General features: G+C 37.0%; 2 protein-coding genes across 16 annotated transcripts in view; one reads left to right on the top strand and one right to left on the bottom strand.

Moving 5' to 3' along the window:
- The window catches only part of LOC121855681 (DNA-binding protein P3A2-like), a 31,882-nt gene extending 9,970 nt beyond the window's left edge, over positions 1-21,912 (bottom strand). For 5 of the 10 annotated variants that reach the window (XM_042350764.1, XM_042350794.1, XM_042350785.1 and 2 more), the window contains exons 1-10: positions 21,791-21,912; positions 12,328-12,396; positions 11,977-12,223; positions 10,871-10,995; positions 9,487-9,603; positions 8,599-8,794; positions 8,099-8,211; positions 7,308-7,412; positions 6,961-7,113; positions 328-469 (exon numbers count right to left, since the gene is read on the bottom strand). In XM_042350764.1, coding sequence (XP_042206698.1) covers positions 328-469; positions 6,961-7,113; positions 7,308-7,412; positions 8,099-8,211; positions 8,599-8,794; positions 9,487-9,603; positions 10,871-10,995; positions 11,977-12,223; positions 12,328-12,396; positions 21,791-21,889 — 1,366 coding nt within the window. In that variant the 5' untranslated portion in view covers positions 21,890-21,912. Of the gene's footprint in view, positions 1-327; positions 470-6,960; positions 7,114-7,307; positions 7,413-8,098; positions 8,212-8,598; positions 8,795-9,486; positions 9,604-10,870; positions 10,996-11,976; positions 12,224-12,327; positions 12,397-18,468; positions 18,531-21,419; positions 21,613-21,790 lie in introns of those variants that run through there. The other 5 variants (XM_042350808.1, XM_042350777.1, XM_042350771.1 and 2 more) reach the window with 5 other exon arrangements.
- On the top strand, positions 20,843-26,273 carry LOC121855738 (5-demethoxyubiquinone hydroxylase, mitochondrial-like). 6 transcript variants are annotated; one of them, XM_042350853.1, is made up of 4 exons: positions 20,843-20,867; positions 23,843-24,004; positions 25,642-25,791; positions 25,937-26,273. In XM_042350853.1, the coding sequence occupies exons 1-4, from the start codon at positions 20,858-20,860 to the stop codon at positions 26,215-26,217; spliced, it is 603 nt and encodes a 200-aa protein (XP_042206787.1). In that variant the 5' UTR covers positions 20,843-20,857; the 3' UTR covers positions 26,218-26,273. The 6 variants fall into 6 exon arrangements, with proteins under 6 accessions (XP_042206787.1, XP_042206779.1, XP_042206815.1 ...); XM_042350845.1 differs by lacking the exon at positions 20,843-20,867 and adding an exon at positions 21,338-21,441; XM_042350881.1 differs by lacking the exon at positions 20,843-20,867 and adding an exon at positions 21,408-21,502.
- The last annotated feature ends 381 nt before the right edge of the window (positions 26,274-26,654 follow it).

The following is a 26,654-nucleotide window of genomic DNA, read 5'->3' as shown; positions in this document are numbered from 1 at the left end:
GTTTATGAGTCTCACCTGACTTAAGGGGTGAAGTAAAAAAATGGAGTTACAGTGTCTTAGTACACTGGTACAGGTGATTCGGTTGTAAGACCATTTAACAAAAAATTATATCCCAAGATAACAAATGTAGGTATGAAGGTAAACTTGCCTAACTGAGACCTGAGGCTTGGAAAGCTACTTCTTAACTGCTTCAAGGATTTGGGTGGGTAAACAGTATCTGTAAAATCTTATTTTTCCTTTAATTTTTTTAAGGTTAACTTATCTATCCATGACTGAGGTAATGATAGGAGGTAAAATATAAATTAATGAAGCAGAGCATCAACTTACTTTGTGAGCCATCCTCTCCTGTTAATAAAATGGTCCCTTCATGAGCGAGGGTCCCCTCAGAAACTTGGTTGAGGTCAATCGCCACAGAGCCACCAGATCCCCCATTCTCCCCATCCAGCGACTCCCCATTCTGTGTTGTGATCTGTGGGATCAACAACCTCATCCTTTTTAACAACGCAAAAGTTAGTCAATGGCACCCAGGAGGAGTAACCATGCAGCCCATGCAAGAAAGTTAGATTCATCGTGCAGGCTATCTTCTAAATGCAGAGGTGACAATCACAGTGAAAAATGTCAGAAAACACAAAGATACAAGGATGTCAGGTGAGTAAATACCAGAGACTAAGCAAAGTTTATCATTATAGAGCAAAGGTCAGAAACTCAACTCATTCATGACAAACTGCATATGCAGTGCTGCATTCTAAATACTGTATATACAATTCTAAATAGAAAACATTGACTGAAAAACAAATGCTCTTCCCATTCTTACAAATAAGAAACAATTCGTATTCCCTGACTTCTCTAAACAGTCCAATACATACTGAGACCATAGCAAAAGTTCTCATGGCACTTCAAACACACACTACCATACTAACAAAGCAGACCAATTCTTTACCCTTTGACAGACATTTCCCATTACATTTCAGACTCTCTCTTCTCAATTGTTGTCAATAATTCACCTCTACATATGTAATATTCTCATATACCATCCAACACTATATTCTGTTATTCACCAACACCACTGCATCCTAGATGTCCGTTCCCTTCACTGCCACTGTATCCTTCCATCTGTCCTTTCCTGGTCTTCCTGTCTCCCCTTTTATCATCCAACGTTAAACTATAAATGCATTTCCCATTTTTTAATATATTCATACCACCCTAACAAACCCAGGTCAGCACCTTCCACATCTCTTTATTTCTGTACTTATCAATCTTAACAACCTATTCGTCACATATATTGCACTCGAGCAAGTAATTTCTCTTGCTTAAAATTTGTTTCTTGCCTTTTCAACTAGAGTCTGTGTTTCTTAACTGTACCCACTAACCCACAGTGAAAGTGTATTGTACAGTATATGATCTAGAAACCCTGATGACTCTTCCTACCAGCCATGAGCCACAAAAGATCCTGGATTCATTTAAAAAAATAGACCCCAAAAGGCAAATAAATTCACTTTAGATCAACTAAGAAATCTGTCAAAGCCAGGAAAATAAATTCCCCCAAAACTGGAATAAAAAGCCTGCCTGCTTGCCAACCAAGATGAACTTGACTCCTCTTTTCTCTGAGCAATTAACATTCCTTATTCCTCACCTCTAAGGAGAAAAAAGGAATTCAAAGTTCACCCCAACCAAAAATGAGCTCACTGGCTCAATACAATTTATTCATGAAATCAAACACGAGCACAATATCTCAAATATCTCTTAAGAAAGAGAAATAGTGAATATAATGTACAGTCTGTCTAATCCAAGTGTAGGAAATTCCAAAACCTTCAGTAAACTTATGGCTATACTGCACACACATATACAAGCTGAATTAAAATCAATCTTTTAGTGTGTTAAGTTAAAAGTTCAAAACAGTGGAAACTTTTCATTAAAGAACACATCTTAGCTTTGTAATGAAGATACAAAACATAAAAACAATGTCTTAACCTGCATGGTTTCAAAATAATTAAATTACCACCTGTAAAAAGTTACTATTTTCTTACTGATTATAAGTAAATACTGTGAAAGTAATAACATGCAACACTAAAGCAAATACTACAGTAGTAACAACTCCAGCCCTGGGTTAGAAGACAAAGCTAATACCAAATAACATGCAACTCAATAATTCAACAGTCCAAAATCCTACAAACAGCTAGTTCATTTATATACCTGTAAGTACAGTAAACCCTCCAGTTTGGCAACTTTTTGTTTGGCGGTCAAAATTCAAAGTACACTGCCCTCCATTACGGCGACCAAACCCTTACCTTTGGCGAGAGTTTAAATTTAAATGCAATCACAACTAATAATTGTAGAATAATAAGTGCAAGATAAACCTCGCTTAATACTACTGGTGGGATTTACCGAGCACAAAGCGTCAGTCAGCTGTTCAAGCAGCCATTTTGACCACGTCAATCCACATTCCCGCTGCTTGTTTGAGTGACCTTGGCCTTTGTGTCCTTATTTTACTCCCTCTCGCTACAGATTAATGGCCTCAAAAGTACCTGGGGGTATTGGAGGGGATGATAGTGGTGGTGAAAGACAGTCTGAGCACCCGGGCGGTTCAAATGATGGGGTAAAAACAAAGACGAAAAATTCTTGTGAGAATCGAGTTGGGACAAAAATGAAAAAGTACTTGTATACCAGCTTAGTGTACATTAAGCACCTCAACTTTAGTTTTAAGGTTGATTTTCTATGTTTATGTTGATTAACTAATTATTCATTCTCTTTCAGCAATAAAATATAGGTTATATGTGGGTAAAATAGGAAAAATTGAGACTGGGTGGCCCCTCGGTACCAATTAGGCTTTTTCCCACTGGATTAAGCCCTCTGGTTTGGGGAGATTTTTTTGGCACTAATTAGTTGCCAAACTGGAGGGTTTACTGTAAAACATTGTTGCAGCAAATATGTTTATACTGCAGTGATATAGTAATAGGTAGTACAGGTATGTTATATCCACAACTTGAAGACCCTAAGTTTAGTTAAAGTATCAATATGAGATGACAGCATTACCAAAATATGCTTACAAATAAGACATTATTATGGCAGGCCTTGTACTGAGAAACCTCTCCATGCCCAGAGGATATTTTCCATCATTCAGTTACATAAACAAAGTATATGTTTCCAAACTCAAATTATTTGTTCATCTAATTTTACCAGATGAAGTTTGACAGTTTATTCCTGGGATGCCATAACGACACACACTGATGTTGTTGACACAGTTCATTTTGCAGGATATGAATATACTGTAATCAATATATGTATGAAATAAAACAAGTAGTACAGTGAATGTGGAAAGGGGTTTAGTAACCTTGAAGGTCTATTAGAGGCAGTGCAGAAAGACCATACATATACTACATTAAGCTTTCAGTAAACTGTACTGTAAAAGTAAGCAATGCGGTTGACACTGCACTGTGACTTCTCTAACTCTAAATATACACAGTGAATGAAGTGACTGGACTTGGTTGTGAAGGAAAATGGTTTAGCAAATCATGGATACTTTTTCAAAGTAAAGAAATATGTATGCCCAGATTTCCTTTAAATGTGGTTGTAGTGGTGAAGTAAGTGAAATTCTGAGGTTGTACTGGTAAAGTCAGTGAAAGTTAAAAAAAAATTATACACTACTGTTCTGAAAGACCTCTTGGTATTGCCTCTGACTGTCTCAATAACTACAACTGATCAGAAAAGACCTCTCAAGTTGTGAATACAGTATATCAAAACATCCTTAAACCACAATAAAATACACTGATCCTGAAATTTCTTTCAGGAATAGTCTTTAGCCAAGCAGATTCTTGCAATATATGCTGCCAACTGGAATCATTGTCCTCAGACAGACCCCAGTTCCTTAACCTTGAGTAGATATTTTAATTCAAATGAATAACGTCAACTCCCCACCCACTTCATCGCCCTAACAGGAGATATCAGACACAACAACTACCTTCTAGAGGAAGAAAGGTTTATTGTACCATGTATGATCAGTCAACTGGCATTTTGTCATTTTGTGTTAAATTTATTAAATTTAGATAATAATGTCTGATTTGTCAACTTGTGTCTACTTACTGTATATTGGTAAAAGCATGTTCAATATAACTCCACTGTATTAATTTTACTATACTGTACATGGTACAGTGTTTATTATCAATGAACATGTTTTGAACTGTGTAGGAAGAATTCTTGAAGCAAGGTACATAATATATAGTACTGTGCTGTACACAATATGGTGCAATTACAAAGTCTACCAATGTGATGATGCCAAGAATATTATTGGGTGACACGTGTAATTGTGAATTTTTAGAGCGAAAATACTGTTGTGGAGAAACCCTATCATATACAAAACCCACTTTTCATATATCACTCGAGTGAATGGACGAGTTGACGGTTCTGGGTAAACACAAGAAATATACTCTGCCATGTCCGTAGAGTGATACGGTATATATAATTTGTAATAAAAGTCTAAAGTCCTGCTATAATAGTCGAGATAAATTTATTTCTCTAGAAACAGGGCCGCCATTTGCAATGACATCACTAGTTTCAAACTCACAGCTGCAGTCGTAGGTAGTAGAAAGGATGGCCTCTTCAGACCTTAAATGCCATGTTCAGGTAGGTTTTAAGTGTTGTTTTTTTATGGTCTAAGTCATGGACATTTAGTAAGTAAAGAAATGTGTCGTGAAAAGTAGCTTTAAACATGGGTTGGATGGATATATGAGTGATAGGGGTTGGGTGTAAATGGGACTGCCCAGTATGGGCCAATAGGCCTGCTGCAGTTTCCTCCATTCTCATGTTGTTTTGGGCATAAAAAATTCCCATGTTCACACCAGCTAAGCTGTCATGTGTTCTTATATGGTAGACTTTTCTTCTTTTTTTTTAGTGCATTTACAGAGTACAGCTCCTACCTGACTTACGACGGGGTTAGGGACCCAAATCCAGGTTGTAAGTTGAAAATGCTTAAATAATACATAGAAAATCTAAAATGGATGTCTATTTCTCTTCTCAACACCACAAAACTCTCACTTTTAAGCTTGCCAGCCATTTTAAATTGAATTACAAACAAAAATTTTCTCTGTGTACTGACGTTGGGACTCGAAAATACATAATTTGACAAAATTTTGGTACGGCTGAGGCAGGTCGTAAGTGCGAGTGGTCGTAAGTCGAAAGTCGGGGAGGAGCTGTATATCAGTACTAGATGGAGATACGAGTAAATTTAGAAATGATGACATTGTCTGGACTTTGTTTTGATAATGCCTGATGCTAGCTAAACACGATAACATAGTGCTATTATTGTTTTGATGATTCACCAATGAACCACTGGGATATATCATCATTTATATTAATTAATGGGTAAAATTTTATTTTAACCACCAAAAGTATTTTGATGTTTAGATTCGAGATAGACTATATTGGGTAAATTTAATGTTTTGGTCATTCCTGTACTTAGACATGCAGACGATGTTTTTTTCTGGTAGTTTGCGATGTGCTATGAACGATTTAGACCTTCATTTCTATCGGAAATCATTAGTTTTGAGTTAATACCCCCCCCTTACCGATGTATGTTAAGCTTACCTTCTAACTCATTCTATGATTTGTATTTTCTTATGCGATCGAAAAATGTTTTGTGACAGAATTCCTGTAGAGATAATGTGTCTTATTGTTTAAAGTACTTAATCCCATAGTTAGAATCTTAAGGTTCCCCAGATGACCAAAGCCAAATAATATCAATATTGTTTGGAATGTTTATACTATGAAATTTGTTGTATGGGCAGCTAATATCCATTGAATTAGTTTATGTGCTTATTAATACAGTATTTATATATTCAAAATAGTATTACTGTGTTGCACAATAAAGCACAATTAATTATCTAATAATATTTAATTACCGAGCCGATCAGCCGAGAAGGTTGGACAACTACAGCTGGCTGCCTCCCCCTGGGAAGTTCACCCCAAGCAGAGATGCCACAACCAGTCACAGAGTTTTTCGCAGTCACGTGAGTTTTTAGCTGCTTTAACCCTTATTTTCTACACTTTTTGGCCCAATTTATTTTAAAATATAATTACCATAGTGAATTTAAGTGTTTTCTTTACCCATTGACCTGCCATTTTACGAAAAAATTCTGATCGTCAACTCGTCCATTGTTGTAACAATTTCACCAACACCTGCAACACACCTGTAAGTAATTTATGACTTGTTGTAAAATGAGCAGTACACTAAGCTTTTCGTACTAATAAGCTGGCCAGGGCAGAGCCAGCCTGGGGCATTTGTTCTCAATGGCATAAGGCTAGGAACTGAATCAGTGATGGCAGATTGGACTAAATAAGCGGGGGGAGCCATAGAACAGGATAGTGTGAGAAGATTGGTCAGACACAGCTATACTAAGATCTGTTACATCTACAGGGGCAGCTGTTGCACCTGATCACTCCATGTTAGGGTAAGGGTAAGGGTCGAGTGATTGGATTACCCATTTTATTTAAAAATATCCACCCACTGAATACCCTAACTGGTATCCTATACTGCATTAGAAGCTGCCTGTCTAAGGATATAATCCAGAAAATTTGTAAAAAGTTGTAGTTTCAGTTAAACATCAGTACAGTAGTAAAAGGCAATTACAGTTACAGTATTTGCTTTGAAACTAAGATTACAGAATTGAGCTTCCATAAAACTTAATGTAATCACAAGTTTTCATGAAAATTATTGCCACTTAAAGATATTATTACATTATAAAAAAAACAAATGTTTTAGCATACAAGATAATATGGTACTGATGTTGCACTAAATATTACTTATATGAAGAGTAATAATGATAAAACATAATTAACAATAACAGGTTTCAAGAACTATTAAGACTTCATTATTAAGACTTATTAACAAATGAAGGAAAACTTCAATTTAGGAAGATATTCAAAATCTAAAGAATAAAAACAAACAAAAATTCCATCAACACTTACATGGGCAATTCCTTGAACATGTGCAGTTGTTCCATCAGGTAACTGAATAACAGGATTATTTGGATCTACTTGGACGATAGAGACTGTGCCGTCAGGGTTACTGATGGTCTGTACTACTGGACCAGAGTAGACAGAGTTTACTTGCCCACTAACCTGCACACAAATTTTCCTTGATAAATATTAATGGTAATGAGGTTGGGTCACCTTAAGCTGTAAAAGGCAATTAAAGAATTCTAAGGAAGTACTACTCCAATAATTCCAAGTCATTATGGCTTATAACATCAGGCAAACTATCTTCATTCACCCAACCCATTAAATGAAGCCCATCATATATACACCATCCATACCTGAGTCTTCTCCTCTTCCTCATTAAACGCTGGCAGAAGGTCATCTCGTGCGTGAAATTTGTAACAGTTGACAACAATCTGGCGGAGTGCGGTCGTCCAAGACACCTGTGTAGTTAATAACCAACTTCAGTATGCAGTACAGTATATTTTCTTGCAATTTTGTAATCATAAGACTAATAGTATGAAGAATTATTTAAAAAAATAACTGAGTGAGAGCAGTCTGTAGAAATAAGTGTGAATACGAGAAATACAAACACATTATGCATCATATTGCAACAGCATCAGAATTCACAAGTCATACTACACAATACATCAAGACCAAATAGATGTTTGTGAAGTGGGCTTGGGTTCTCATATATTCAAAACAGAACCTTTCTTTCCCTTGTAACCAAATAAGGTCTAGTTTAACAGTAGATGATTATGTACAGTGTTCATGCATCACCCTCACCAACTGAACACTAATGCAAAAACACTAATGTGCAAGTGTCTGTGTAGTAGGATTTTTACAATACAAATGTCCAGTACTGTACTACCACTTAACTAGAAGCATTATTTGCCTGTCTCAGCCCTCTGTCTTCTCAAGTAACACACATAATACGGACTAAAAGCTCTGATTACATCTGTGGACCTTGCCTGCCTTATATGATGGAGTAAGAATTAATTTTGCTTCAGTGAGAGAAAATGGTTATGTTGTGTATTTCAGGCCTTAAGAACATACTGCTGAACAACACACCACTGTTTAATTTACATAACAAGGTACAGTGTTTGTATACTATCTATATTTAATTTACCTTCTGTTTTTGGTCCTCTGATCTTGCATCCATCCTCACATTAGCCCAGGGCACATCTTTGGGCCACCACTGAGGTCTTGTAGATTCTTTTCCCCAACCAGGTTTGCCTCTCCCTGAATTATTACAAAGAATTAGGGAATTGTAGCCTCATAACCAGGTCTATCATACATTGTAACAATATGTTGTATCATCATACCCATTTTCTAACACTATCATCATACATTTCATACCCACTGCTTTGTTATAGGAAAAATTTCTCCAACTTTAACAGTATATTATTTGATATAAATATCTAAAGCACTTCTGAAAAGTTTTATCATGACTTGGGGCCAAACCTTTCCCCAAAGCAAGTAACCAGTTTTGTAATGGTTGTTTATGGTAAATTGTTTTCTTTATACATAATTTCCAGATGTATGAAACTCTTCAGGTACACATCTATAACTGTTGTTTTGGAACACTTCCTTAGTTTAGCAAAATATATAACACAAGTCTGTAGTTACCTGTAGAATACTTCAACATGAGAGGAATAAATGCTCTTAGTTGTGCCTGGGTCATTTTTTCTACTGGAGTTGGTATTCCGTCTATAACAAGGGGCGGTAGTTCATGAAGAGAGGGGTCATCTTGCGGAGGAGGAGGAGCTTGTTGAGCTAATGCATTTTCTAACTCAGTCATCAGCATTTGTCGTAATGTCTTCATCTGTCGGGTGACATATAAGACATAAGTTTCTTAACACCAAGCATCATAGTTTTCTGTCACTCTTCTACCTGACAAACTCTGCATGGGCCACTCACTCCTCCACATTCCTGAATGACATTCTCACATACTGTTTCCCTCATATTTATTCATTTTTTATTTTTTTTTTACATATGTAAATCATTATAAATTCATGAGTTAGGTAAATAGGTAAAAGCTTATTGAAGAGAATTGCACAGAAAAAAGACAATATAACAACAAAATTTATTAACTTTAGCAAGTAACGTTCCAGCAGGTCTCTGCATGACTTGATGAGTATACAAGACAGACGTGAATGAGCCGTTATTTATTTGATGTATGTACTGTCCTTGTCAAATATGACGGAGAATATTAACATAGAAAACAGAGAATAACAGTACATTAAACCCTTGTCTTTATTTAAGGCTGACCCCTGGAAAGGTTAAATATTCATAAATAAATTAATGTGTGCAAAATTGAGAGTTTAAGCAATTTTCATTCCTCAGTCCAGAAAACTGTTAAGACCTCTGGGAGAATAGGATGGTGCGCTGCAAATGTCTTGGCAGAAATATGTGTACAACCGCCTAATAATTATTAGAGGTAAAATGAGTTTAATCATGAAATACACTGTTGTAAGAAACTAGAGATTAGTAATGTACAGTTATGTAATTACTTACCACATCCTCAAGAGGTTTTGCTCCAAAACATTTGAAATTATTTCCTGTTTTACTGGGTGTAGCAACCACCACCACTGCTTGCTGCCCGACTCTGGTTGAATATTCGTCTATTGTAGCCTGCGCCATAAAAAACAATTATAAATAAAATCAAAAATACATTTCACGGTTAAATTGTCAAGAAGAAGAACAAAAGATATTAGTGTAACCAATATAGTGTTAACATCAATGTTTACACACAGTGACTTATTCATTTACCCAAATGATGGTCATTCTCTTGTCCACAACTAGTAAATGCAGATGTTTTCACATTTAAGTAAAAAACAACAGTTTTTATGAATTTCAACCTTTTCCTAAACCAAATTACACTATAACTATTCATCCCAAAATTGAGGATATGAATTTAGAAATCTTATTCCACAACCAAGGTAAAAGAGATTTGTGAATTAAAAGCACTGCTATCTGATGGAGTGGCTCAGATGTGGGTTGTTGATCCAACTGCACTAATTGAACAACCCAGCTGAACCTCCTGATGGATCTAATTAAAGAACACTAAAGATTAAACAATAAACTCTCATAAGAGAATATTATTTAGTCTACCCTCAAGGTGAGAAACACCATGTTCCCTCCACATAGTAAATTCAAAACTGGAAGCATTCTTAAGTCCTGAAATTATTCCACCTGGTCTCAGGCTAGACTTCTGCACTGTACCTAAAATACAGCGACCGTACTGTACCCCTCAACAACCCTTATTTTCACCTCAAATTACTCACCATTTACTCTCGGCAGTTTTCCGAGCTTTCATATACTAGTGTCATAACTACTCAAACAAGACACCCCTTAACCTCCAGCTTTCTCACTGCCCACTTTACTACTCCACATAGTACCTTGTCAAATGCCTTCTCTAAGTCTACAAATACAAAGTACAGTACCTGTACAATGTTCTATCCTTCCCTATATATTTCTCTTATAGTTGCCTGGCTATAAATATTGCCATTGTTGTACCCCTGCCTGACATGAACTCAAACATTTCGATGTTCACTCTCGCCATTATCAATTTCTCGATCCCTCTTTCCACAATCCTGAACTACCAGCTACAGGCCCCTGTAGCTCTCACGTTCAAGTGCGTCACCCTTGAAAGTATTCACGTACGCACTCTTCCACAGTCATCTGGAACAGTACCTTCTATTATGACTGCAAAAGACAATTTGGTCACTACTGACAAGCTGACATCATCATGATGAAAGCTACCCATCATACACTATCTCATGATAGTCACATGAGATAAAAGTGTCCCCCACAGAACTAGAGTAGCTGGTGACCTGAGCACTTCCATCACACACCTACTGAACCTACCTGAAGATTATCACCACCATCATAAACTCACCTTTAGCTTTCTTAAAAGCCTTGTCTGTTGTCTTTTACGTATTGATGGGTTGAGTTCAAAACTGTGGTGTCGTTTACGTTTTTTTGCAGATGCGATGGCAGCTGCTGCAGCAACTCCAACTGGCCCTGTGCCATGCAAGGGAGAGAGAGACAAATAAAACCCCTGTCCGCTCCTGGGTGGAGGGAACGGGAGATGGGCAAGTTCTTGGCAATGGTCCTTGGAGACTTTGATGACATAGTGACATTGAGCTTCTAAGTGGTTTTTAATGAAATGGAAGATAACTAAATAAATAAATAACAGATTATAATCACATAAATAGAATGAAGAGTTCAAATCGTATAGCAAGTTAAGTGACAACTGAACCATGCAAACTAAACAGTCACTATCAAAAACACTGCAAAGCAAATCAAATTATAAACATCAAAATAAAAAGCATATGTGAAGAAAGTGCCATTTTCCCTCCACAATAAAAATAAATAAAAACATGCATTCAAGAAAACAAAAGTAAATAATGTAAACATAAAATAAAATAACACATCATCCAGTAGCTAAGTTAACTAAATTAACAAATCAAGGTTAATCACAATAAAAATTAAATAATAATAGTACACCTGTTAAAATAACAGTATCATGCAGAGCTCTTGATTTTCCTTATGTTGCCCTTCCCTTCACCAACTTCTGCATGAAGGTGCATGAGAGAAATCAACTCACCCAAGTTCCTTTCAAAGGTCTCCACACACTAATCAGCAATGCAGCACACAAAAATAAAATGCCTATACTAACACAATAAAGGTTTTGTTTCTTCTTCAAAACGTCCATTACACAAATAAAATTTACCAACGAGTCAAAAATATATTCATGATATTTCCAAGCCTTATTAAAGGCCTGTTAGTTGGTTAAATACAGATACAGTACTGTTGTTTGTTACCTTCAAGTGTACAAACGAAAAAAATATTCTTATAAATGAAGTTTTTATGCTGACTAGTACAGTATATCATAACTAGTGTGACCAAAGTAAGGAACTGCATAAACTTCTCTCATGCAGATGTCATGGTTTTCTATTGGTTCCCTCCACCATCAACAAAAAATAGTCTTCTTTGTCTCACCTGACCACCCACCTGCCGCCGCTAACTGGGCGGTGACGTCGTCTTCTCCGGGAAGTGAACCGTCGTCATCGTCAAAACTTCCGGGTGAAGACGGCACATCATCGTCGTCGTCATCACTAGTTCCTGTTATGTGCGTTGTTACATTATCGCCATGCCCACCCCCACCATCCTCACTCAGCGGGTCACCCGAACCCCCATTGCCAGTCATTCCACCCAGTCCTGAGGCCCCTACGCTGTTCACCACCAGCTGTAAGCCAACATAGTCACCATAGAATTATGAAATACATTATGAAGACTTAAATTTGAGCCTTAACACGAGTATTCATCATAAGTCATCATAATTCTATTCACCTGCTGTCCCCCTGCCAATGCCACACGCCATCCCCGCAAGGCTGATGCATCAACACTGTTCATCACCAGCTGAAAACAAATATAACCATGTAATTTATCAGAAATTGGTTACAGTGCACAGCAACCTTACATTATATATATATATATATATATATATATATATATATATATATATATATATATATATATATATATATATATATATATATATATATATATATATATATATATATATATATATATATATATATATATATATATATATATATATATATATATATATATATATATATATATATATATATATATATATATATATATATATATATATATATATATATATATATATATATATATATATATATATATATATATATATATATAGTAAATCACTGTAGGTGCGCGTGATCTAGGTATATGCTAATAACCACAAGGAAAGAAGAAAACACGAAGTTCCCAAGCACTTTCGTGTAATTCACATCTTCAGGGGTGAGTACAGACTAAAGAGAAGTACAAAACAAGGTGTATATATACAGAGGAGGGTGAGACCAGGTCCACAATGGTCAGGTATTAGGTAATGACCCTACTAATCTTTAAATAGCACCGCAATGGTCGGTAGTCAGGTCAGAGGGTAAGGTGACCCAACCTTCTCACCTGATTACAAATCTTCTTAATTACAAAACTGTCCAGTTTGTACAGGCCATTACTCAAATTCATGTTGAATGCTTTGGTATGTTTAATGAGACTAGATTCTATGATGTTCCTACTATCAATTGAATTACAAGGTAATATTGAGGAGGCATTATCCCAGTCAATGCAATGCGTATTATCCCTCAAATGAACAAACAGAGCATTGGATTCCTGGCCTGTCCTAACACTATATTTATGTTGTATATATACACCTTGTTTTGTACTTCTCTTTAGTCTGTACTCACCCCTGAAGATGTGAATTACACGAAAGCGCTTGGGAACTTCGTGTTTTCTTCTTTCCTTGTGGTTATCAGCACATATATATATATATATATATATATATATATATATATATATATATATATATATATATATATATATATATATATATATATATATATATATATATATATATATATATATATATATATATATATATATATATATACATACAGGTATTCTCTGTACAGTCCTGTACTGTACTCAAAAGGAAAGGATATTACTCTATGAGGTGTTGAAGATGTGTATGTAAGTGGGCTGCCTGTTCATCATGGCAGGTGTATTCTGTGAGCTATAGCTAATGTAGTTTATGTGGGTTCCTCTTTCACTATTCTGTTTTCTCACCCTGCCTTTATAGTTGCAAGCTTTCAGTGAACAAATATAAGTTAGCTTATATGAAGATCTATTTTAATCTACAAAAATTATTAAGGATACATAATAAACACAAACACTATCCAAACATTCCTATTCCATATAATTTTGTTTTGCTTTTGCACAACCACTTCAGCCAAGCACAGTGTGGTTACTATATACTATGTAAACGGTCAAGAACAAGTCACGTTTTCCTCCAGTTTGTCCCTTTGTGACTGCTAGTGTATTATCTGCAAAATGAAGCAATCATCGCAATTCAAGAAACAAAGACATTATTCTCCAAATATTTTTTGTTCAAAGACTTCAACAAGAGTTCTACAATTAATTAGCTATTTTTTCTTATTATTCTGCCTCATCTGAAGCATTATAAATGAGATGCCAGCAGCAGATTTGGAGCCATCAGTAAAAACAAACACCAAATTTGTGCCGAGTTACATGCTCCCAGAAATACATCAAGGCCATCTCCTCATTGGTATCAGCTTTGCTCCCCAGGAAGTAGCGACTGAAGAGCATCTCCAGTAGGTCCCGGGGTAACCAGGAGTTGGGGCAGTGACAGGCCATCAACCAGCTCTCAGACACCAAAGCCAAAAGATCAGGGAAGGTGTGGGTGAAGGGTAAGTCTTGGTCCAAAGACCCATCAGATATGGCATCCCATGTCGGTGACTCAAGGGAATGCTATAAGTACCCAGTACCAGCAGCAAGTCATCAGGGACTGTTGATGCAGCCATATTGACCAGCCAAATGATGTGACTGGACTGGAAGTCAAGCCTCCCATCTAACCAAATAAGGGACCAAAGAGGCATATTGCTAGCAGCATGGTGCACCTGTGGCATTACTCAACTTCCAGGATTCCCATCTCACAGCCTTACAGGTCACAAGGTACAGCAAACACATGGAAGAGCTACTTTCCAGCCCTGTTGGGCAGAGCAGGAGGAAAGGTGCCAGTAGCAGGCTCCCATGCTAGCAGCTAAAGGTAACCTATTTCCCCTATTCACAGATATGAAGAACCAAGGTCAAACCAGTCCTAAACTTCTAAGTAAGGCCATACTCACAGAAAATTAATCAAGAGAGAATAAACCAACCCATGTCTAGAACCTAACCCAACCAGGTCAATGTTAATGCAGGTGGTCACAACCATTGTATCAAACTGTGTCTACCTCACGGAAAACATAAGTCTATCTGGCAAGGGCATGGGAACCTTAAATTCAACAAATATATGTTCAAAACTGACTAGTATGTAAAGTGTTCTTACACTGTGTAAATCGGGGAGTTTCTGTACCTGAAAATCCCAAATGTCTTAAGATTAAATGTTGAGAGAGGAGACAATCATCTTTCCACTACAAATTTCTCAGCCAACAGTGCCCCGAGGTATGGTAAACAATACTGTACTGAACACAATAGCGTGTAGTGTAGTGTTTTTTCTTCTTTTTCCTCCTCATACTTCCAGTGACTTTCTCTTGTTATATTGTTGAATTGCCATAAAAAAACAGCTGACTATAGCAGCTGGCAAAGTTGCAGCCATGAGCAATTTTTCTTGCTTTTAATATCCAATTTCTTAACAAATAACAAAACATATTCAATTAAGCCATATCTATGCACATTAATTGTTATATAATGCTAAATGTGAGGGCTTATGGTAGGCAGACATGTGTACTATTACGTTGCCTTACTAAGGCACACCATCTCCACAATCCTACTAGCCGAATACAAACATGTACACATACACACACATACACATATACAGGTATATGTATGTAAGGATTTCTCTTCAAAGTGTGTGTGTGTGTAGTCAGGTTATGGAGTTGTATTTGTGTGGTCTTCCTGAATAGGTGATAATTTTTTTTTTTTATTTAATTATTTTATTTGTTTTGTTTTTTACGGGGAATAGCCCACCCGGGCACAGGTCATCTACCCACAACGGGGCCTAGGGGGCAAAAAAAATAAGAACAAAAAGAAATTAAAAATAGAAAAGGAAAAGGTTATATTAATCTACACCACGAAGATGCCGGAAAACCAACTTTTTGAAGTGAGACATATTGTATGAGTGTGGAAACACAGAAGAAGGCAGAGCATTCCACAGTTTGGCTGTGTGAAGAAAGAAGGATGCACTATAACGGGTTATTCTAGTGTGACCGACATCCAAAGAAATGGTGGGCACCGCGGGCAAGACGTGTGTTACGAGCCCAGGGCCTTGCCGGCGGTACACAGAATGCCAAATCCACCGAACATTGCCCGTTAAAGTGCCTGTAAAAGAGAGAGAGTGAAGCAACATTGTGGTGGAGAGAAAGGAAAGAAAGATTGTCGACTAAAGGAGGAGAGTTAATAAGACGAAATGCCTTTGATTCCACCCTATCTAACAGTTGGACAGAAAAAGAGCCACCCCAGATATGAGAGCATTACTCCAAATTAGGACGAATGAATCCCTTATATACTTGAAGCAACTGCTCAAGAGCGAAGTAGCGACAGCATCTGTACAGCATTCCCAGCTTTCGGGAGGCAGCTTTAGCAATGTTGAGGATGTGTGGCTTCCATGACATATTGGAGAAAATGGTGAGGACTAGCATATCTATTTTAGAATTTGGCAGAATGATAGCATCCTGAAATATGATGGTGGGAGATCATCTAATTTGGAAAGTGTAATTGGTAAATACTGAGTTTTATTACTATTGAATTTAACGAAGTTTCTACCTCCCCATTTAGAGATGCTGCACAGATCTGCATTGACAGATGTAATGATATCAGCTCTTGAAGCAGATCTAGCTTGAGAGTTAGGGGGAAGGGGAAAATGTGAAGAAGAGTGAAGAGTAGAATCATCAGTGTAAGAATGTATAGAATTAGTTGGAGTGTGAAGTAAATCATTGATAAAAAGAAGGAAGAGAGTAGGTGAAAGAGCAGAACCCTGTGGGACACCACTATTGGTAGAGAAAGAGCGAGAGATCGATCCCTCGACAACAACTGTCATGGATCAGTTCGCAAGGAAGCTAGAGATTAGAGAACAAAGTGGGGGAGAGAAACCATGAGGAAAGTTTAGAAAGCAAAGACTTGTGCCATACCCTGTCAAATGCTTTGGAGAAGTCGAGGGCCACGATGAAAGTTTCCCCATAATCCCTAAGAGAGGATGACCAAAGATGGGTGCAATAGGAGAGCAGATCACCAGTAGATCTTGCCTGGCAAAAGCCATACTGGTGATCCGACAAAAGAGAAAGGCGTTCAAGGTGACGGAGAAAATGGGAGTTCAAGATAGTTTTGAAAATCTTAGAGAGGGAAGAAGTTAGGGCAATGGGGCGATAGTTAGAGGGATTAGAATGGTCACCCTTCTTCGGGATGGGCTTCCAAGAAGAAGGAAAAGTTTGGGTTTTGAGGCAAAGACGAAAGAGGCGAGCAAGCACAGGGGCCAGAACTTCAGCACACTCCCTCAGAACACGAGGTGGTATTCCGTCCGGTCCATGTGCCTTACTCACATCCAACCTGGATAACATACCAGCAACCCTACAAGTGGATATTATAGGAAAGTGCATAGGTTCAGTAGGAGGGATAGAGTTGGAATCGTCTAAGGTGGAGTTAGAGGAGAATAAGGTGCCGAAGAGATTGGCTTTGTCAGGGGGAGAGTTGGCTATAGCGTTATCAGGTCAGAAGAGAGGAGGAAAAGAGGGAGTGCAGAAGTTATTACAGTTTTTTTTTGGCTAAGTACCAGAAGGATTTACTAGAGGAAGAATTAATCAGGACATTGGTCTTTCTTTTTATAAAATTCCACTTGGCCCTATGAAGAATAGCCTTACAAAGATTCCTAGAAGTAATGAAAGAGGAGTGGGTAATAGGAGAAGGAGATAGTTTCATAACTTGATATGCCCTATCTCTCTCCCTGCATGCAAGAGAGTGGGAGCAATCAAACCATGATTGTCAGCACATACTGAGGCGTCCCGAGTGGAAAAGCAACATTCATCCCAAGGACAATTGGTGAAAAATTCTCGCATGAATTGCCAGTTTGCCCTCTGATAGTGCCATAGTTGACGTTTAGAGAGTGGTGGGGGAGGTGGTCGTGCCCAGTTTGATCAAAAGAAATAAGATTGTGATCAGAAGACCCCTAAGGGGGCAGAAATTGAGTATGAATAGTGTGAGGGGTTAGAGGTAAAACAAAGATCAAGAATGTTAGCAAGTTGATCATGTTGATCAGGAACACATGTAGGGTGTTTGATTATTTGTTCCAAATCATTAAGTACTATATGTGTGCGTAGTCCTACATTAAGCATGCACACCTAATCACTTCTATGCTTTCTATACTATTTTCCATTACAAATAATATAACAATTAAAAGGACTGGTGTGTGTTTAACTCTAATTATAGGGTAAAATAACATTGTAATAAAATAATGAAGTAGTGACTAAATATCAATTTACTGAGGTTGTCATGGCTTTCCTGGGGGACCCCACTACTATACAGGTATATAGTTACAGTATACTGAACATGTGTTCACTACATTAATGAACTTTCTCTGAATGTTCTTTCACCTTAAGGTACAAGTTTAGCTCAAAGCAATTTTTGTAATTACTTGATAGACATGTAATGCCAAGTATCACAGCAGGCTATAAGTGTGTAGAAGGGACGTTGCTGGTACCGGACGCCTTGTTTTGTGTGACAAATGACAAAAGCAATGTATACTGACATATCCAACTTCCCTCCATATGAACTGTCTGTCATTTGCTCACATGAACCGAATAACATAAAATAATAATAAACTACCATCCCAGGTAAACCTCTGTAAACCTGACACAAACACATCCATGATACCTGTACACGCACCTCCATTACTTTGGGTCCCAACACTCTTCAGGTCGTGGACTCCACCAAGCTCCTCGGCGTCACTATAGATAACAAACTAAATTGGAAAACACACGTCAGTACAATTGTCAAATTCTCCAGTTTTCATCTCCACCTCCTCCGCCGACTCAAATCCCTCAGTTCCCGCGCCCGAACTCCTCAGTGCTTACTCAATATTCATACTTCCCAGGCTCACCTATGTCTTCCCTGTCTGGTGTTCCTCCCTAAATGCCACACAACCTAAACACCTACAAAAAGTGCAGAAAAAGGGCATGCAAAATTATTCTCTCCACCTCTTACTCTACATATCAAAAAGCGCTCAACACACTGACCCTCTCAGTTCTCTCTGAATAACCACCAGGACCTCCTCTGCTAATTTGGGGAGAAGCTTCTGCATCATCCTTGACACCAGCTCCTGCTTCCACCCGAGATCCCCCATGTGCGAATTGCTGTTTGATACCACAGCCGCATCCAGCCCATACGAGCTCGTACTGCTCGCTATAAGAACAGCCCAGTCCCAACCATTTTAAAAATTATCAACAACTCGTAATCAACCAATGAGTTCACTCCTAACCAATCTTACCTTTTTGCACTGTTACTATGTTGAAATGCCATGTAGTATAACCTTCTCCCCACCTAGTTATTTATATATCATATTTGTATCACTTATGTTACTTGTATATTATTTGTCAATCAAGTGACCCATTCCCCAATTATGTAACTATATTTTCAGCCTTCCGGCTGCCATGCTCTTTCAATAAACCATTAATTATTATTAAAAAGTTTTTTCTGTGTAAGTCAATTAAACTGGTATTCATAGAGCTGGCTGATACACTGATAAACCCATGATCTACATAAACAAATTGCTATAATAGAAGTTGTGACATTCCAGACAACTTAAAAGTCTGTAATGAGATGACTTGTAACTTCAAGGAATGTTTAATCACTTCTGAGAGGTTTCATACTACTGTACTAGCTACAAAAAAAGGCAAATACATCAGTTCCACACTGAAGTCCTGAAATTCTATTTTTTAAAGTCTTTAGAATAGGTCAATGGTGTTCTCTGACTTGTCTATGGGAGCCTTACTTTCAGTCTTATATAACTGAGGATTACTCATGTCCTTGACCTCTAGGATTGGTCCCTTTGTATACAAAGAGAAATTACAGTGCTGTATACTGGTACCTGTACTGTACTACATAATATATACGGTACCTCAGTTGAACATGCAAATCTTCGGTCAAAAATACTGAATACTGAAATTAATGGTCTCACCCTTGTGATACTTTGCCTTTAAAACATTTTTGCCACAATTTACATCAGATTCCACCCTGGATATAAACCCTGCCAACATACATGTACACACACAACACCCACACAGTCACTCCCACTTCCCCCAGACTATTTTATTCATAACCATCATTTCCAATGTACAGTATTTATATTAGTTTAAAATGCCAAGTGACATTAAAAATGGTTCTTAAGAAAACACTTAGGTCAAGATAATAATCTCAATTGGCTTATATTAATTAGCAAATAACAATTCATTTAACATCCAACTCCATCTTTTAAGACTTTAAATCATAATTATTTTAAGAAATTACATCAAATCCATACTGTATAGGCCTACCAACCTTTATATACACTATAGTACTGTACCTACAATACTGTACTTTTAAATTGTATTATCACCTCTATATAAAAGAATTTAGGTAGCTCCTGCAGTTTTTATATAAAAAATCAACAAGTGAAAACTATTGTCAGTTCAATTGCAAATGAATGAGACTGAAATTTACCTCTAAATAATGAAATACATATCATGGACTTTGAGCCATTTGCTTCAGTGACCACAGAGGAATATGGGAGTGCAGACTCAATCTCAACCCCAACTTGAGAAATCAATGTATCTAATCAATATCATTGCCAACCCTCTGAACCTTTCCTCACTCCATATATTTTGATATTAATAAAAAAAAATTTTTATCCACATTATTCAACTCAGTAAGATGATTTAGTTACACCTTGCAAAAAAAAAAAATATATATATTCTCATGTAGGTGAATGATAATGATGGAAAACTCTGCAATAAAACGAGTTTCTTATTCTTGATTAAAATATAAATGATTACAAAAAAGCTAATTTTGTTAAACATATGCTACTGTATAATATAAAAGATCACTGTTCATAGATAATAAACCACGACTAAAACTAAGTGCTCTTTTGACAGGTACAATGTTTGTAATACAATACTTTTGACTTAACATACTGTATTAATTCATGTGTAAATTCCTCTGGCACCCACAAATTATATTAGTGTGAATCACAGACCGCACTTCCTAAAATCATGCAGATACATCACATGCAAAATGACTTATGTGCAAAGGTAAGTTAAGACTATACTGTATATACCTAAATAGTGTGAGGCAGGAGGGAGGTCCCCTATCATAATATAAACAAATTTAAAAGGGCTTCAGTCCGAGTGGGGGGTAATTTTAACCATCCTCAAAATAGCCCAGTGATGCCTCCCCTCCTTCCTACCCGAGTGCAAGGGCGACAGAGAAAGGCATTTCCTGGACATAACGAAATGAACATATGCCAATGATAATTTTGAGAGCTTTATTTAAGTTCATGTCTACCCAGCTGAACATTTCTACAAGCACTGGAGTAAACATGATAGATATGAAATGTTATAAATCTTCGCTATACAGAGTATCTCTCGTTACATGACTTTAGCTTCCGTCTCGAGCCATTCTCTCGCTTAATTTATCAACTGGGCTTGTGTATGCCTTGTTCATGACTATGTGCGCCGAGATGGCATGCCAAGAGGTCCATTCAGTGACATTTGGCGCAAGATGGGCGGGGGTACGGGACTGAGCAGGCCCAAATGAGCAAATTTTGGACACAGTCCTCCCTCGGCTGCGTACGCACATATTACCTGCGTCCTGCACTCAATTTTGGTTCACAGTCACTCCTCTTGTCAGCTTTGTGTTTTCTCTCACCTCACTAGTTTATTTCCAGGTAATAAGTAATCCTCGTGAATCCAGGTAGAGCACCAGGAGCCAGGGAACGGCACTGTTAAATTTCTCGGTGAATTGTTTGTGGCAAGAGGGAAAAATATTGATTTTCTCCATGGCTTGCAGCCCTCCCTCGACCCCCTGCCATATTGAGTCTGCGCAGAACAAAGCTTAGCAGAAGATATTTGCGGCGGGAACACAAACACTGGCTATACCATCCTCCTCGGGACTAATCTACGCTCTGCTACCCCTCAACTGGCCTATTCAGAGGGGGAAAAGGCTCAAAACTCACCGGAAAAGTGTTAAAAAGACAAAGTAGACGGCGAGAGAGGAGGACAGGACACCGTATACAGCTAACACAGTGATTTTGAACACTAGTCACCAGCGCCATCTATTAAACCACACTTTACTTCCCCTAACCTTATTTAAGACCAATTTCTAGGTTATTCTACATATTACGAGGTCAATCTACTGAAAATTTTACTCTTAACCTTGTCTAAAAACTTATATATGTATGTATTAGTAGTAAGGGTCATCTTATGTGAAAGAATGTGAGAAGAGAAAGATGTTACGTAAGGTCGATAGTTCCGTAATGTTTAGTTGTATTTAGTCCTTGTGTATGTGAGGCAACTTATATCACAACATTACAGCAGACTAAACCTTCACCTGTCTCTATCAGTAAGTTCTATGACCATATTCTACACCAGGTATTAATATAAACAGCTCTTTCACTTTCATAGAGTATTATAAATATTTACTTAACCTTATAACTAATGGATAACATGAGTCAACGGGATGTATGAAAGAAAAAAGAAAATAGTTTTGGCTGGGGTGTTGGTGACGTGATAAGGCAGGAAACTTCCCACTCGTCCAGGTGCTTAATCAGCTTTATCTAATTAAGGAAAACGATTTTTTTGTTTTTATATAGATATAACGATAATTTGAATATCATTGGACACTAGGGCGAATTAGTTATTTATCAACATTACCAGGGATCACATTGACCTTGTAATAAGACTAGAGTAATCCTGTAATATGGAAGGCGTTATCTTATCAACTTGTTATATTGTACCCTGTATAGTGTTTCATGAACACACACACAATCATATTTTTTATGGGGTTTATCAAGGACGAAGGAGTTTTATTTATTTATTTTTATTTATTTGAAATGTAAAGGATGTAACGCAGAACAGTTCCAATCCAGTTTTAGAGATAAAAATTTATTTATAAGTTGTATAATAGTTAGCTTGAAGTTGATCCATTCTTGTAGAAAATAATTTCAGAACTTTTCCATCCCAGCATTGGTATACTGTAGTTAATGTGTCATAGCAATGAAAATATAGGAAAAGTTTGGGGTTAAAGTAAGGAAAACACAAGAACAGATTACAGCACTATATTGTACTGTATGTAGGAATTACATACTGTATGTAACATATATTTGAGGTGATTATTTATTCATATAGACAGACAATAGTTCTCAACTGTAATACTGTTATTTGTGTACAGTATACAGTAGTACCTGTACTTGCAAATACCTGAATCTATCTCCTCTAAAGTAATATAATTTAGAACTCTGGGTTCTGTGACATTTCTAAGAAAGTGTATAGCACAACACAGCACAGTATTACTGGGAGCAGCTGATCTGTGAACCATGTTTGGATGTGGCATTAAAGGTGCAGACCATGGGTACCATTATGTTTTCTTTTTGCACCCCTGCGCTCACTACCATCACTTTTGTGTTTGTTTTGAGACACTTTAGGAGCAGCATACCTGTTCAGGATCCACATTTCTTTCTGAATGACAAAAGATAATTATGAAGAGCACAATTGCACAGGTGATACTGGCCTGGTTCAATGTTGTTTCGGCTTATGGCTAGCTAGACTGTAAGCGTGCCACTGACTTCACCTTAAGAGTACAGTATAAAAAAAAACAAGACTAAGCAATTACTAACCAGGCTATCCTCTCTACCAGTGACAAAGCATGACTCAATCCACTCAATGAATGGTAATGTGAGTTAGTTCACTGGTCATTTTGTTCATTGAGTAGAAGTTTGTTCATTGAACATCCACTCCTTAAACACTATACTCATTTAACAGAATTCAGCAGAACCTTACTGTGCTAAGTAAGAATTAAGTAGTTATAAGAATTATAAAAAAAACTCCCTTGACAGTTTTCAGCTACTAGGATTTTGTTTATTCCTTAAATAGTACGAGGTTCAGAGACCAAAATCACAATAGGATTAGTAAGTGCTATTAAGTTAGTACTGTACTGTTGTGTGTTTTATTAGTTGTGATGACAAACCCTCTACACTATAATACAGTATGGTACTGTCTCTCTCTTTCAGAAAAAACATCAGCTATGTATCGCCCACCATTATTTCATGGCTTACGTCTATACAGTACAAAATCAGCACAGAATAAGGAACTAATTGATCGCATTATACGTGTAGATCATGCTGGGGAATTGGGAGCTGACCGTATTTATGCCGGACAAATGGCAGTGTTAGGTAAGTATCTCTGGTGACTCCACTATTCTTTTCCCCAAATTCAGGAGTGGTGCTACATAAATGTTGCTTTATGTTCCAAATGATCCCATGTCATTATGCCACACATTTTATCTTTATCATATGAGGATTAATTTCTTCCAAGACTGGACGATGACCGCAAGTAACTTCTCTTATCACACGATGTTCTATTACTATCTGAAGATAAACGTCCCTGTATATGTTTGTTCATTTAGGTTATGTTGTACTGGTACTGTATATCTTATTTCTCACAGAAGTTGGAAACTGGAGGGAATTCAGCTACAGTTGTTGTGGACTAGTACAGTATATTACTAACCTTGTTACACGCTTGAAGACCTTATTGAAGCACAGTAATATTATAACAACAACAGGGTCATGGCCAAGATGCATTGGTGTGACTTTGGTGTCTTGCTACAAATTATGTCGAGGATTATACCTACTACCGGGTATTTCTCAAAAGCTAGGGTCGAATTATAGGTTGATTTAATGAGTAAAAGGGAATAGGTTCCAATCCTTTGTTATTCTGAATTGTTGTGATACGGGCTGGACCGACGGGACCTCATGTCACTCCACAACACTAACAATGTCCCTCCAGATACCAAGATATTTTTTTGTGTCGTTACTCAGGTGTCCAGTACTCTGGGTGTTTACTGTAAACCGAACCTTTCCTCAAATACTGTACTATACTGTAATTCTCTAATGTGGCTTAGAAATACAAAAAATATAAGAGTAGGAAAGGTTGGTTGTTGGTTGAACTGAACAGAAAATTCCCCCTTCCGGTCCTGGGAGCTCCCTACGACAGTAATTCCCATATTTAAGCTCATTTGGTGCCAACTTAATAAAACAGTACTGTATTGTAAAATACAGTAATAAATTTTCACCAACAAATTTCACACAACCCTAGATGAGTTAATGTGCCGTACAGTATTAAATTCCCAGCGCTTTGTATTGAATGACTACTGAATTATAATTTAGATACAATATTTTGGAACCAAGTTGTTTAAAGTGTTAGAATACATCTCTGAACAACATCATAATGGAAGGTATAATGCTTTTTACAAAATTAGTTTAATTCTACTGTGCCTTACCTTATGATCTGATGTCTATCAATGAAGTAAGTTCACTATACCTGTACTGTATTATGTCTCCCAAAACGGGAGCAACTTCCTCGGCCAAACTGTATCAGGGCCCAGGGGATGTCTGCAAGACTGTGTTTGTTTCTTTAATGATGACCTGAGTGACAAGTGTCCCTGACATGATCAATATCCTAGAAGCCACCGTGGTAACACTTAAGTACCTAAAAATACCTTTTACTTAAATTTTTTTGGTAAAAATGTACTGAAGTTTCAGTAAAAAAATAAATTAAAAAAATGTACATTAATTAAAGTCAAAGGATTTTCAAATACAGTAAATATAATTTCTATTAAGTTGATTCTGAAAATTTTTAACAAGTACTTACTGGCAAGTATAGTTACTTTATTTCACTACTGTACACCTCTACATACATTTAAGTAATGAGGGTGAGGGAGATCATATACATTATCTGAGGATGCTTATCCATGCCGCTGATGTGAATGCAAGAAAAGGTCTACATGAACACTTCCTTTTCTTTCTTGCAGGTAAATCTAGTGTAGGGCCAGTTATCCAGCACATGTGGGACCAGGAAAAGGAGCATAAAGCCAAATTTGAAGAGTTGATACCCAAATATAGAGTGCGACCCACTGTTCTCGTCCCCATCTGGAATGTAGCTGGTTTTGTCCTCGGTGCAGGTAAAACATTGACAATGAAAATTGCATTTATGAATTTTTTTTATATCGCATCCTTTTACTATTAAAGGAATAGCCAAATGATCAGTAGAATTGATTATAGAAACTCATTTATTGTAGGCAAATTATAGTGACCACTATATTTCAGGAACTGCATTGATGGGGAAGGAAGCAGCAATGGCTTGTACTGTGGCAGTTGAGTCAGTCATCACAGATCATTACAACTCACAGCTACGTGAACTAATATCATTGGGAGAAGAAGAAAATAAGGAACTGATTGAAACTATAAAAAAATTCCGAGACGACGAAATGGACCACCACGACACAGGTCTTCTACATGATGCGGAGTTAGCACCAGCATACACTGCTCTCAGTACTGTGATAAAGACGGGTTGTAAAGCAGCCGTGTGGGTATCTGAACGTATTTAGTTTTTTTTTGTAGTACAGTTTACATTTTGTTAATAAAGAAAAAAATTTAAAAAATATTTTCCAATTTTTCTTTTCACCTTTTCAACACTAATAAAATGGCTTTTGTATCTCAGCTGATTTAATTGCAATGTTCTATAAATATTTATGCATATTGTATAATAAACTTCTTTTGTTGTATATACTGTATTACTATTTAACTTTGGTTAATAGTGTTGTTCCACTTCTCTCATCAATATATTGTGCATGAAATTTTGTATTTATCATGTGCAATCAGGATACAGTATCTGTAATTAATGGGAATTCATATGTTTTTTTGTTTTTTTTTACGGGGATTAGCCCACCCGGGCACAGGTCACTGACCCACATCGGGGCCTGGGGGGAGAAAATGTAATAGTAATAATAATAATTCATTGTAAATAAAATCAATAATAAAAAAT

This window comes from Homarus americanus, unplaced genomic scaffold (assembly GCF_018991925.1).
Source record: "Homarus americanus isolate GMGI-L3 unplaced genomic scaffold, GMGI_Hamer_2.0 scaffold1024, whole genome shotgun sequence".
Lineage (NCBI taxonomy): Eukaryota > Metazoa > Arthropoda > Malacostraca > Decapoda > Nephropidae > Homarus > Homarus americanus.
The sequence above is the reverse complement of the archived record's forward strand: the minus strand, read 5'-3'. Positions and strand labels throughout refer to the sequence as shown.